The following is a 12,717-nucleotide window of genomic DNA, read 5'->3' as shown; positions in this document are numbered from 1 at the left end:
GCCACATGAAATGAAATGGCGGTCCACAATATAATGAAGTGGCGGGACACAATGAAATGATGTGGCAGACCACTTTAGAATGAAATGGCGATCCACAGTAAAATGACATGGTGGGCCACATTGGAATGTTGTTGCCAGGCACATTAAAATTATGCGGCAGGCCACAATATAATGATCTGGTGGGCCACAATAAAATGCTGTGGTGGGCCAGATTTGGTCCCCGGGCCTTGAATTTGACAACCATGCTGTGGGATGTTTGCCCCCCGACAGCAACGTGAGGCGTGGTCTAACGTCCTTTGTTGTCTCGCAGTCTTGAACTCCACGTGCAATGACTACCACCACGGGACGGCGCTGCACATCGCTGCCTCCAACCTGTGCCTGGGTGCGGTCAAATGTCTGCTGGAGCACGGCGCCAACCCCACCGTCCGGGTCAGAACTTGACACTTACTCTCTCAGACAACGTTACATGAACGTTTTCTCGGAGTCCACTGACGGAGTCTCCGTGCCCCATCTCTTTGTCTGCAGAACGAGAAGGGCCAGGTGCCGGCAGAGGTGGTCCCAGACCCGATGGACATGAGTCTGGACAAGGCGGAGGCCGCCATGGTGGCCAAAGAGCTGAAGCAGCTGCTGCAAGACGCGGTGCCACTGAGCTGCAACCTTCCCAGGGCCACGCTGCCCAACTATGACAACATTCCCGGGAACCTGATGTTGTCCTCGATGGGGATGAAGCTGGGAGAGCGAGTGCTTCTGGACGACATGAAGGTCGGTATCAAAGACTCATTCCTTCACAGAACCTCGCCAGTCAATAGACCACATGGTCTGATAACTCTCTGACATAAACGTCTACTTGTCTTTCAGAACGGGACGCTGAGGTTCTGCGGTACCACAGAGTTTGCCAGTGGTCAGTGGGTCGGCGTGGAGCTGGACGAGCCTGAGGGGAAGAACGACGGCAGCGTCGGTGGCGTTCGCTACTTCATCTGCCCTCCTAAACTAGGTAACACCACCACCGTGCCGTGTCCCTGCCAGTAGGGGGTAGAAAGTAGAAACTCCTTTCTGCTCTGCAGGGATTTTTGCTCCGGTGTCAAAGATCTCCAAAGTTGTGGACCAGACAGTCTCCTCTGTCACCTCCACCCCCAGAACGCCCCGCATGGACCTGGCCTCACGCCTCGCTGGGAAGACCAAGAAGGAAAAGGAGAAGAAGGAGAAAGGCAAGTATCTTTGGGAGCTTGAGAGTCACACCAAGGTAGAAGAACGAGCTCTGACTGTGTGTGTTTGTTAGCAGCCCAGAAGAAAAAGTCTTCAGTAGTCAGTCTGGATCCCGAAGGACTGAACGTTGAGGTCGGAGATCATGTCCTGGTGGCCGGGCAGAAGCAAGGCATTGTGCGCTTCTTTGGAAAAACCGACTTTGCTCCAGGTATGTCGGTTTCTGCTAGAGTCCAGAGCCACTTGCATGAGTCTTCAGTAGTCAGTCTGGATCCCGAAGGACTGAACGTTGAGGTCGGAGATCATGTCCTGGTGGCCGGGCAGAAGCAAGGCATTGTGCGCTTCTTTGGAAAAACCGACTTTGCTCCAGGTATGTCGGTTTCTGCTAGAGTCCAAAGCCACTTGCATGAGTCTGAAACGTGAGGACATGTGGTGTCCCTCAGGACTCTGTTTTAAGAACATGACTGCTTCCTTTCCAAACCAAATCCCTTGCTTGTTCATTGAGGTAGTTGAGAACTCTCAGTTGTATCAAACATGTTGAGAATCAGACGTGCCCGTCCTGTAGGTTTCTGGTTCGGTGTCGAGCTGGACCAGCCCACGGGTAAACACGACGGCTCTGTGTTTGGAGTGCGCTACTTCAACTGCCTGCCCAAATATGGAGTGTTTGCTCCCCCCTCGCGGGTCCAGAGGTGAGAGCCTTTGCTTTTGACTCGTGTCAAAAAGAAGTGCCGTGACAGAAGTCGTCTTTTCTCCCAGGATTGGAGGACCTAAAGACGCCTCACAGAGAGACAACTCAACGGTGAAGAAAGTCCACCAGGTCACCAGTAAGTGTTGTCTTCAAGCACGGCGTTTTTCAACCTTTTTTGAGCCAAGGCACATTTTTTGCGTTGAAAAAATGCGGAGGCACACCACCAGCAGAAATCATTAAAAAACTAAACGGAGTTGAAAGTAAAAAGTTGTTGTCGCAATTGTTGGATATGACTTTAAAGCATAACCAAGCATGCACCACTATAGCTCTTGTCTCAAAGTAGGTGTACTGTCACCACCTGTCACATCACACCCTGACTCTTTGAGTTTTTTGCTGTTTTCCTGTCTGTAGTGTTTTAGTTCTTGTCTTGCGCTCCTATTTTGGTGGCTTTTTCTCTTTTTTTGGTATTTTCCTGTAGCAGTTTCATGTCTCCTGTTACGATCCGCTGCCCGGATCATAGTTTGTTTATGTTTGAGTCACGTGTTTTCAGCACCTTGAGTTTCGTTTGTTTCTGTTGCCATGACGGCAGATTGTACGCACCTGCCTCTGGTTAGTGTTCGGGACGCGCACCTGTTGCCCGGGCACTAATCAGAGGGCTATTTAGTCTTTGCCCTGGCCTCACTCGGTCTGGCTTCCTAGTTTGTTCCCACACAACTGATGACGACGATTACTTCCTGTGCTTTAGCTGCTAGTTCTCACGCTAGGCTATTTTTGCTTGCTAGCTCCCACGCTAGCCCTTTTGTTTTTGCTTTTTGTGCTACGTGCATGTCTTTTGTTATTCACCGTATGATTTATATTTTAAATAAATCATATTCCTACCTGCAAGCTGTGTCCGAAGCCGTCTGCATCCCTTGGAGAACACACCCGCATCACGATGCGACCACGGCGTCACATCTCCCTTTGATTGATATTTCCCGCATCTACTTTGTTTCAGCAATCCAGAACATTTCAGTGGTTTTTAATCCTTCTTTGTGGGGGACATTGTTGATTGTCACGTCATGTTCGGATGTACATTGTGGACGCAGTCTTTGCTCCACAGTAAGTCTTTGCTGTCGTCCAGCATTCTGTTTTTGTTGACTTTGTAGCCAGTTCGGTTTCAGTTTCGTTCTGCATAGCCTTCCCTAAGCTTCAATGCCTTTTCTTAGGGGCACTCACCTTTTGTTTATTTTTGGTTTAAGCATTAGACACTGGGATGGGAATCAGCACCTCCAAGTCCGAGTCCATGGTTCTCTCCCGGAAAAGGGTGGAGTGCCATTTCCGGGTTGGGGAGGAGATCTTTCCCCAAGTGGAGGAGTTCAAGTACCTCGGAGTCTTGTTCACGAGTGGGGGAAGAGTGGATCGTGAGATCGACAGGCGGATCGGTGCGGCGTCTTCAGTAATGCGGACGCTGTATCGATCCGTTGTGGTGAAGAAGGAGCTGAGCCGGAAGGCAAAGCTCTCGATTTACCGGTCGATCTACGTTCCCATCCTCACCTATGGTCATGAGCTTTGGGTCATGACCGAAAGGACAAGATCACGGGTACAAGCGGCCGAAATGAGTTTCCTCCGCCGAGTGGCGGGGCTCTCCCTTAGAGATAGGGTGAGAAGCTCTGTCATTCGGGGGGAGCTCAAAGTAAAGCCGCTGCTCCTCCACATCGAGAGGAGCCAGATGAGGTGGTTCGGGCATCTGGTCAGGATGCCACCCGAACGCCTCCCTAGGAAGGTGTTTTTCGGGCACGTCCGACCGGTAGGAGGCCACGGGGAAGACCCAGGACACGCTGGGAAGACTATCTCTCCCGGCTGGCCTGGGAACGCCTCGGGATCCCCCGGGAGGAGCTGGACGAAGTGGCTGGGGAGAGGGAAGTCTGGGCTTCCCTGCTTAAGCTGCTGCCCCCGCGACCCGACCTCGGATAAGCGGAAGAAGATGGATGGATGGATGGATGGGCATTAGACACTGTTTCCGACATCTACAAAGCAATTAGCTACCTGCTGCCACCTACTGGTATGGAAGAGTTTTACACGGTTACTCTGCCGAGCTCTAGACAGCACCGACACTCAACAACAACACATCATTTGCAGACTATAATTACTGGTTTGCAAAAAATATTTTTAACCCAAATAGGTGAAATTAGATCATCTCCCACACCAGACTGTATCTCACGGCACACTGGTTGAAAAATACTGTTCTAGCACATGAAAAGTGTAGACCGGAATGATCAAGGAAGGTCACCCCCTCTCGCACAAATCCACGGTACGTCCGCCGTGCGATTGACGTGTTTTGTCTCCTTGCAGTGGCGCAGCCCAAGCGTAACTTCAACACGGTGCGTTCTCCTAAAGACCTCACCTCTGAAAGCTCCATATCCAGGTAGAGAGGCCACGTGTCGCATGGCTGCCAAGATGGCAGATGTCCGTAAGCTCTTCTCTCAACTGCTCTTCCTTGTGCTTCAGGTTGCTCTTCTGCTGTTGGTTCCCGTGGATGCTGCGAGCTGAGATGCAGTCCTAACTACGCTGCTGTCCTCCTGCTAGCTAACAATCGCTGTTGTTCGTCCAAGCCGGCGAAAGCTTCCTCTCTCCAGCTCTCAGTCCACCTTCTTCTTCTCCTTTCAATCTTTAGTGCCTTGTTGAAATGTTGATCAAACCTTCCTGCTAAAGAACCTCCAACCCCCAATTCTCTACACCAGATACTCTCTTCATTAGCCTCTCACCTCCTAGCTTAGCTTGCTCTTTGTTTACTTGCCATCAGCGTGGGGTTTTAGCTCCACGTTGTTTGTTTCGACTTCCGAGATGCTGTTGCGTATCAAAACAATTCCAATATGTGCTGCTGACAGTTGGGAACAATAGTTAGCGTCAATCTTCTGCTCTTTTGACGTGTAAACGGAAGATGTTGGTCAAACACGGGAAAGTTCAACACAGGATCTGTTCCTGGCGTCCATCTTGTCTCTGCATTGCTTTCTCGTAGCTGCTTTGTTGCTATTTTTAGAGAGTATTCAGAGCGTACTTGCCAACCTTCCCGATTTTTCAGGGAGACTCCCGAATTACAGTGCCCCTCCCGAAAATCTCCCGGGGCAACCATTCTCCCGAATTTCTTCCGATTTTCACCCGGACAACAATATTGGGGGCGTGCCTTAAAGGCACTGCCTTTAGTGTCCTCTACAACATGTCGTCGCATCCGCTTTAACTCCATACAAACAGCGTGCCGGCCAGGCACATGTTGTATGAGGCTTCTGCAGACACACGTAAGCATACTTGCCAACCCTCCCGGATTTTCCGGGAGACTCCCGAAATTCAGCGCCTCTCCCGAAAACCTCCCGGGACAAATTTTCTCCCGAAAATCTCCCGAAATTCAGGCGGACTCAGGTCCTCCACAATATAAAAAAGCGTACCTGCCCAATCCCGTTATAACTATAGAATGATGGAGGGCGAGTTCTTGGTTTCTTATGTGGGTTTATTGTTAGGCAGTTTCATTAACGTCCTCCCAGCGTGGCAACAACACACAACAACAGCAGTCACTTTTTTGTATACCGTAAAGCAGTTCGTCTGCCGTAAACAGCAATGTTGTGACACTCTTAAACAGGACAATACTGCCATCTAGTGCATTTGATGAAAGCACTTTTGTGCGTGCCACACATCAATGCATCATCAGAGATAGGGGCGCCGAAAAGGGGGGGTAAAGGAGACGGATTCTAGGGGCCCATGATGGAGGGGGACCCAGAGAGGCCCCTAATGATGATGAAATTATAGTACAGAAAAAATAATGACACTGTGTTGGGGGCCCTGTAAAGATTATTTTCATGGGGCCCAAAATCCCTAGCGGCGCCCCTGATCAGAGAGGGTGTTCAGCATGGTTCGAAAAATAGTGACAGAGAATAGAACAAGGATGGACAATTCAACCCTTAACTCAACAATGAGTAGATGAGTGTTATGTGTGTGTATATGTGTAAATAAATGAACACTGAAATTCAAGTATCTATTTTATATATATATATATATATATATATATATATATATATATATATATATATATATATATATATATATATATATATATATATATAAAATAAAAATAAAAAATATATATAAATAATAAAATAAATATATATATATATATATATATATATGTATATATATATATATATATATATATATATATATATATATATATATATATATATATATATATATATATATATAGCTAGAATTCACTGAACGTCAAGTATTTCTTATATATATATATATATATATATACTGTATATATATATATATATGAAATACTTGACTTGGTGAATTCTAGCTGTAAATATACTCCTCCCCTTTTAGCCACGCCCCCGTCCCACCCCGACCACGCCCACCCCACCCCCTCCCCCCACCTCCCGAAATCGGAGGTCTCAAGGTTGGCAAGTATGCACGTAAGTGATTGCAAGACATACTTGCACAGGTCACGCTGAGGGTGGCCGTATAAACAACTTTAACACTGTTACAAATATGCGCCACACTGTGAACCCACACCAAACAAGAATGACAAACACATTTCGGGAGAACATCCGCACCGTAACACAACATAAACACAACAGAACAAATACACAGAATCCCTTGCAGCACTAACTCTTCCGGGACGCTATAATATACACCCCCCGCTACCACCAAACCCCGCCAACTTCAACCCCACCCCCTCACCCCATCTCCCGAATTCAGAGGTCTCAATGTTGGCAAGTATGATTCAGAGTCCTCGGGCAAGTTTTTGGTAGGTTATAGGATACTTTAGGAGGCTGACGTAAACGTGCGTATCATTCATAAACCTGGATTATAGTCCTGCGTAGTCACGTTTTGATTCTTTTGGCAGCTTTTGGTCCAGGTTGAGCGCAAGACGCGCAATCCCACCCCGAAACACCAAAAGCGCTGTTTTTCGGCGCGTCAACTTGGTGAGCAACCGAAGGTTTCGCTTGCCCTTTTAGCTTTGTTGCTACACGATCGATACCGGAAGACACGCACGCGCAAAGACCACGTCACGTCCACGCACACCGTCATGGTTACCATGTTTTTTTTTAATGTAATCTTTATACCAATACAAAACAAACATTAAAGAATATAGTCTTTTTTTCCAAACCGTACCGATCTGTACATACACCTGAACTTAGAGTCCACTAAATTAAGTAATTGATCTCCAAGTTGGGGAGGAGATCTTGCCCCAAGTGGAGGAGTTCAAGTACCTCGGAGTCTTGTTCACAAGTGAGGGAAGAGTGGATCGTGAGATCGGTGTGGCGTCTTCGGTAATGCGGACGCTGTATCGATCCGTTGTGGTGAAGAAGGAGCTGAGCCGGAAGGCAAAGCTCTCAATTTACCGGTCGATCTACGTTCCCATCCTCACCTATGGTCATGAGCTTTGGGTTATGACCGAAAGGACAAGATCACGGGTACAAGCGGCCCAAATTAGTTTCCTCCGCCGGGTGGCGGGTCTCTCCCTTAGAGATAGGGTGAGAAGCTCTGTCATCCGGGGGGAGCTCAAAGTAAAGCCGCTGCTCCTCCACATGGAGAGGAGCCAGATGAGGTAGTTCGGGCATCTGCTCAGGATGCCACCCGAACGCTCCCATTGGCTCCCATTTTTATAGTCTTTGGTATGACTCGGCCGGGGTTTGAACTCACGACCTCCCAGTCTCAGGGCGGACACTCCAACCACAAGGCCACTGAGCAGGCTAAATTAAGAGACTTCTGGCCACTTTTAGGCCAGTCAATGGCTACTTGACCTGACCGAGGACTTGGTTCCCAACACACAAGAACTCGACAGTTGTCCAACGTGTGTCCCAGCTTCTGAGTTAGCATTAGCACGTTAGCTGGCCGCAAAGACGTGTTTAGTTAAGTCAAACGCGACTAAATCATCTTCTTCTTGCTTGCTTCCAGTCTGAAGACGTGTTGGATGGAGGAAGCAATGACGCAAACCTGAACCAAATACGTCTTGAACAGACCTAGTTCTGTGTCATATCTCCTTTCACCAAAACCGCTAATCAGCCCAAACAACAAAGCATACTTGCCAACTCTCCCGAATTTTCCGGGAGACTCCCGAATTTCAGTGCCTCTCCCGAAAATCTCCCGGGACAACCATTCTACCGAATTTCTCCCGATTTCCAGCCGGAAATCCGTGCGGACCTGAGTGAGGACAGCCTGCCGTCACGTCCGCTTGGCCAACCAAAAAGTAACCACAGAACAATGTATAGTGTTCTGTGGTTACTTTTTGGTTGGCCAACGGTTTACGTTGTATTGCAGCACCCTGACGGCAAGTGTGGGAGTGGGTTCTGAAGTATGAAGTAAAGAGACGTAACTTCGTCACCTCGCCTGGTTATTGACTCCAACCCAGAATATTACACTGCCCATACCTATGCTCCTTCAAAGGCTGTGCTACTGGCTGCAAAGCATTGCACTTTCAAACACAACAATGAGTAGAGAGCAGTGTTAAGTGTGTGTATGTGTCAATAAATCATACTTGCCAACCTTGAGACCTCCGATTTCGGGAGGTGGAGGGCGGGGGGGCGTGGTTAAGAGGGGAGGAGTATATTTACAGGTAGGATTCACCAAGTCAAGTATTTTATATATATATATATATATATATATATATATATATATATATATATATATATATATATATATATATATATATGAAATACTAAGTCAAGTATTTCATATATATATATATACATATATATATATATAAATAAAATAAATACTTGAATTTCAGTGTTCATTTATTTACACATATACACACACATAACACTCATCTACTCATTGTTGAGTTAAGGGTTGAATTGTCCATCCTTGTTCTATTTGTCACTATTTTTCTAACCATGCTGAACGCCCTCACTGATGATGCATTGCTTTGTGGCACGCACAAAAGTGCTTTCATCAAATGCACTAGATGGCAGTATTGTCCTGTTTAAGAGTGTCACAACATTGCTGTTTACGGCAGACGAACTGCTTTATGGTAGACGAAATGCTGTTGTTGTGTGTTGTTGCCACGCTGGGAGGACGTTAATGAAACTGCCTAACAATAAACCCACAAAAGAAACCAAGAACTCGCCCTCGATCATTCTACAGTTATAACGTGATTGGGCAGGTACGCTTGTTTATATTGTGTGCCTGAATTTCGGGAGATTTTCGGGAGAAAATTTGTCCCGGGAGGTTTTCGGGAGAGGTGCTGAATTTCGGGAGTCTCCCGGAAAATCCGGGAGGGTTGGCAAGTATGCAATAAATGAACACTGAGATTCAAGTATTTATTTATTTATGTATATATAAGAAATACTTGAATTTCAGTCAATTCTAGCTATAAATATACTCCTCCCCCTTAACCCCGGCCCGGCCCCCAAATCTCCCGAATTTGGAGGTGTCAAGGTTGGCAAGTATGCAACAAAGTGAAGTATTTAACCTTTTATGAAAGCGTATTATAATTATTATCATTAAGAGTATTATCATCAGCGTTCACACTTTCAATATTTGATCGCCCAACAATCACTGAGTCGCCTTTATTCTTCCTTTTTTTTTTTTACTCGCTGAATCTAGTCGGTCTCGTCACGTCCTTTTGTGACCGAGGTCCTACGAGGACGCCTTAAAATGAATAGTTTTCCTAATTATCATAATCCCCTGTCTGCGTCTCTTTATCTTTCTTTTGGGCCCCTTCCTCTCACACCATTATTGACTGCTTGGAGGTCACATTCTGCTTTTTGGCCACCAGAGGCCACTAGTGAGTAGTTATATATTTATAGACATAAATGATGTTAAGCTTGTACACCTGTAGCTCTTGTTAACTTGTTCCAAGGACCGTGCCTATGATTTCAAATGTAGGACAGTCTGGTCTGTAGATAAAACACACTTAGGGTCGTTCTAACGTTTCTTAACACGACATGAAAGGGACAAGCGGTAGAAAATGGATGGATGGATGGATGTCAGTCCAAGTCATCTTGTTTTTTCTGTTGACAAATTCGGTCCTTCCCGCTAACTACCTATGTACTGTACAGCTTTCATCGTTTCAATAACCTCACCAAGTGTACTTTTGAGTTATTTTGTGTTTTTATTGGTGTTCTGTTGAAAGGAAACGTTGTGACGCAAACATCCAGTCACTGCATGCTGTGTATTTTGTCCAACTCGTCCTGAGCATGGAAATGCATCCAATGACAACTACTGTGCTGACTCCGTCAATATTCTACTAAATAAACTGATTTGATGTTGCTTCGCTATTTCTTTTTACGCTTATTTGAAGCACGCCACCGTCCCTACGCACGGAAACAATGCTTCTCAAACGTTGTTTCACCAAGCAGAAAATGTTACGGCACAGGGGGGAGGAAGGAGACGGCACAGCTGCAGGGATGTCGTTTAAGCTCTATTTAATTAAATACAATGTGTATGTGTGCGACTATGTGTAGTGATTATGTTGAGTGTTACCGGGATTGTTGAGCGAGGTGCGGAAGTCCTAGAGGGCAAGTCACCTTGAAAATCATTTTTTACCTTGAAAATCATTTTTAACCTTGAAAAAAAAAATTTACCTTGAAAAATTGTTTTTACCTTGAAAATCATTTTTTACCTTGAAAATCATTTTTTACATTGAAAAAAAAATGGGTCCTTGAAAAAAAAATGTTACCTTGAAAATCATTTTTAACCTAGAAAATCATTTTTAACCTTGAAAAAAATGTTACCTTGAAACATATTTTTTACCTTGAAAATCATTTTTTACCTTGAAAAAAAAATTTACCTTGAAAAAAATTTTTTACCTTGAAAAATTTTTTTTACCTTGAAAATCATTTTTAACCTTGAAAATAATTTTTTACATTGAAAAATTTTTTTTACATTGAAAAAATTTTTTTACCTTGAAAATTTTTTTACCTTGAAAATCATTTTTAACCTTGAAAATCATTTTTAACCTTGAAAATCATTTTTTACATTGAAACATTTTTTTAACCTTGAAAATCATTTTTAACCTTGAAAATCATTTTTAACCTTGAAAATCATTTTTAACCTTGAGAATCATTTTTAACCTTGAAAAAAATGTTACCTTGAAAAAAATATTACCTTGAAACATTTTTTTACCTTGAAAATCATTTTTTACCTTGAAAAAAAAATTTACCTTGAAAAATTTTTTTTACCTTAAAAAAATTTTTTTACCTTGAAAATCATTTTTAACCTTGAAAATAATTTTTTACATTGAAAAGATTTTTTTACATTGAAAAATTTTTTTTACCTTGAAAATTTTTTTACCTTGAAAATCATTTTTAACCTTGAAAATCATTTTTAACCTTGAAAATAATTTTTTACATTGAAACATTTTTTTTACCTTGAAAATAATTTTTAACCTTGAAAATAATTTTTAACCTTGAAAATCATTTTTAACCTTGAAAAAAATGTTACCTTGAAAAATGTTTTACCTTGAAACCTTTTTTTTACCTTGAAAATCATTTTTTACCTTGAAAAAAAATTTACCTTGAAAAAATTTTTTTACCTTAAAAAATTTTTTTTACCTTGAAAATCATTTTTAACCTTGAAAATCATTTTTTACATTGAAAACCTTTTTTTTACATTGAAAAATTTTTTTTACCTTGAAAATTTTTTTACCTTGAAAATCATTTTTAACCTTGAAAATCATTTTTAACCTTGAAAATCATTTTTTACATTGAAACATTTTTTTTACCTTGAAAATCATTTTTAACCTTGAAAATCATTTTTAACCTTGAAAATCATTTTTAACCTTGAAAATCATTTTTTACCTTGAAAATCATTTTTAACCTTGAAAATCATTTTTAACCTTGAAAATCATTTTTAACCTTGAAAAAAATGTTACCTTGAAAAAAATGTTACCTTGAAACATTTTTTTTACCTTGAAAATCATTTTTTACCTTGAAAAAAAAAATTTACCTTGAAAAATTGTTTTTACCTTAAAAATTCAAACAAATCTTACTTGACATAAGCGTGAAGCAAACAATGAAGCCGGAAAAGGCGGGCTTAAATAGAGTCTCTGGTGAGCAACAGGTGAGCGTCCCGAACGCAAGAGGCAGGTGAAAATCATAAGTAACCATGGTGACTAAACTCAGGAGGTGCACAAACAGGAACTAAAGGAGTCCAAAACAAACAGAAAACACAAAACATGATCCGGACCACGGATCATGACAGCGGTAAAGTTTATACCCATGAAGGAAAGAAGAAAGTGAATGAATGTTTATAACTGAATACATTTACATATGCATACAAATGTGTTTTCTTTTGTATGAATTAATTAACGTTTATGGCAACCTTTTTCCAAAACAGTATAGAAATTGAGATATAACAGGATAATGCATACGTTTATCATTTGTTTTCAAAACGCTTACAAAAAAGTGGGACCCCAAAAATGTACTGTGGGACCCCATTTTTATGACTTAACACTGATGGAGTATTGGTGCATGCCAAACGGCAGCAGGTGGCTGTGGCCTGCGGGCCGGTTCTAATAATCATCAAATATCTGCCCGGGGGCCATAGATCATTAACTTAACGGGCCGGATCTTGACTTTGACACCACTGCTCTTGGAAGAGTTCGTTAGAGTACTCTACGACCCCTGTTTGTGGACTAAAAACAGAAACCAAGATGGCTGACTTCCTGTTTGTTTCCAAATATGGGTTCCTGAGACTGTTACGTGCGTCCTGTCATGACAGACGTCTCCAGTGAGTCGATTTTTGAAAATATGTTCGGGAACCCTAAAATCTCCAATTTGATTCAAAATAACAGCGATTTAGTGGGTCCCAGGTAAACATTTATTGTCAAACATTACAAAAACAAC

The 12,717-nt window shown here is 43.1% G+C and overlaps 1 protein-coding gene and 1 long non-coding RNA gene across 3 annotated transcripts in view; both read left to right on the top strand.

Annotated features, from left to right (window-relative positions):
- clip3 (CAP-GLY domain containing linker protein 3) overlaps nucleotides 1-4,963 on the top strand; it is a 40,352-nt gene extending 35,389 nt beyond the window's left edge. Inside the window, exons 6-14 of one of the 2 annotated variants that reach the window (XM_061972269.1) lie at nucleotides 311-429; nucleotides 526-762; nucleotides 859-994; nucleotides 1,065-1,208; nucleotides 1,283-1,573; nucleotides 1,769-1,892; nucleotides 1,960-2,027; nucleotides 4,223-4,295; nucleotides 4,379-4,963. In XM_061972269.1, the coding sequence (XP_061828253.1) occupies nucleotides 311-429; nucleotides 526-762; nucleotides 859-994; nucleotides 1,065-1,208; nucleotides 1,283-1,573; nucleotides 1,769-1,892; nucleotides 1,960-2,027; nucleotides 4,223-4,295; nucleotides 4,379-4,433 (1,247 nt within the window). In that variant the 3' untranslated portion in view covers nucleotides 4,434-4,963. Of the gene's footprint in view, nucleotides 1-310; nucleotides 430-525; nucleotides 763-858; nucleotides 995-1,064; nucleotides 1,209-1,279; nucleotides 1,574-1,768; nucleotides 1,893-1,959; nucleotides 2,028-4,222; nucleotides 4,296-4,378 lie in introns of both variants that reach the window. The other variant, XM_061972268.1, reaches the window with a different exon arrangement.
- A 2,732-nt stretch (nucleotides 4,964-7,695) lies between these two features.
- Nucleotides 7,696-10,141, top strand: LOC133614355 (uncharacterized). Its single transcript, XR_009816564.1, has 2 exons — nucleotides 7,696-8,388; nucleotides 9,300-10,141. It is a non-coding gene; the product is annotated as an uncharacterized lncRNA (long non-coding RNA).
- The last annotated feature ends 2,576 nt before the right edge of the window (nucleotides 10,142-12,717 follow it).

The sequence above is a fragment of the Nerophis lumbriciformis genome, linkage group LG17, assembly GCF_033978685.3.
Source record: "Nerophis lumbriciformis linkage group LG17, RoL_Nlum_v2.1, whole genome shotgun sequence".
NCBI classification, from domain to species: domain Eukaryota; kingdom Metazoa; phylum Chordata; class Actinopteri; order Syngnathiformes; family Syngnathidae; genus Nerophis; species Nerophis lumbriciformis.
This window is presented reverse-complemented; position numbering and strand designations above follow the sequence as displayed.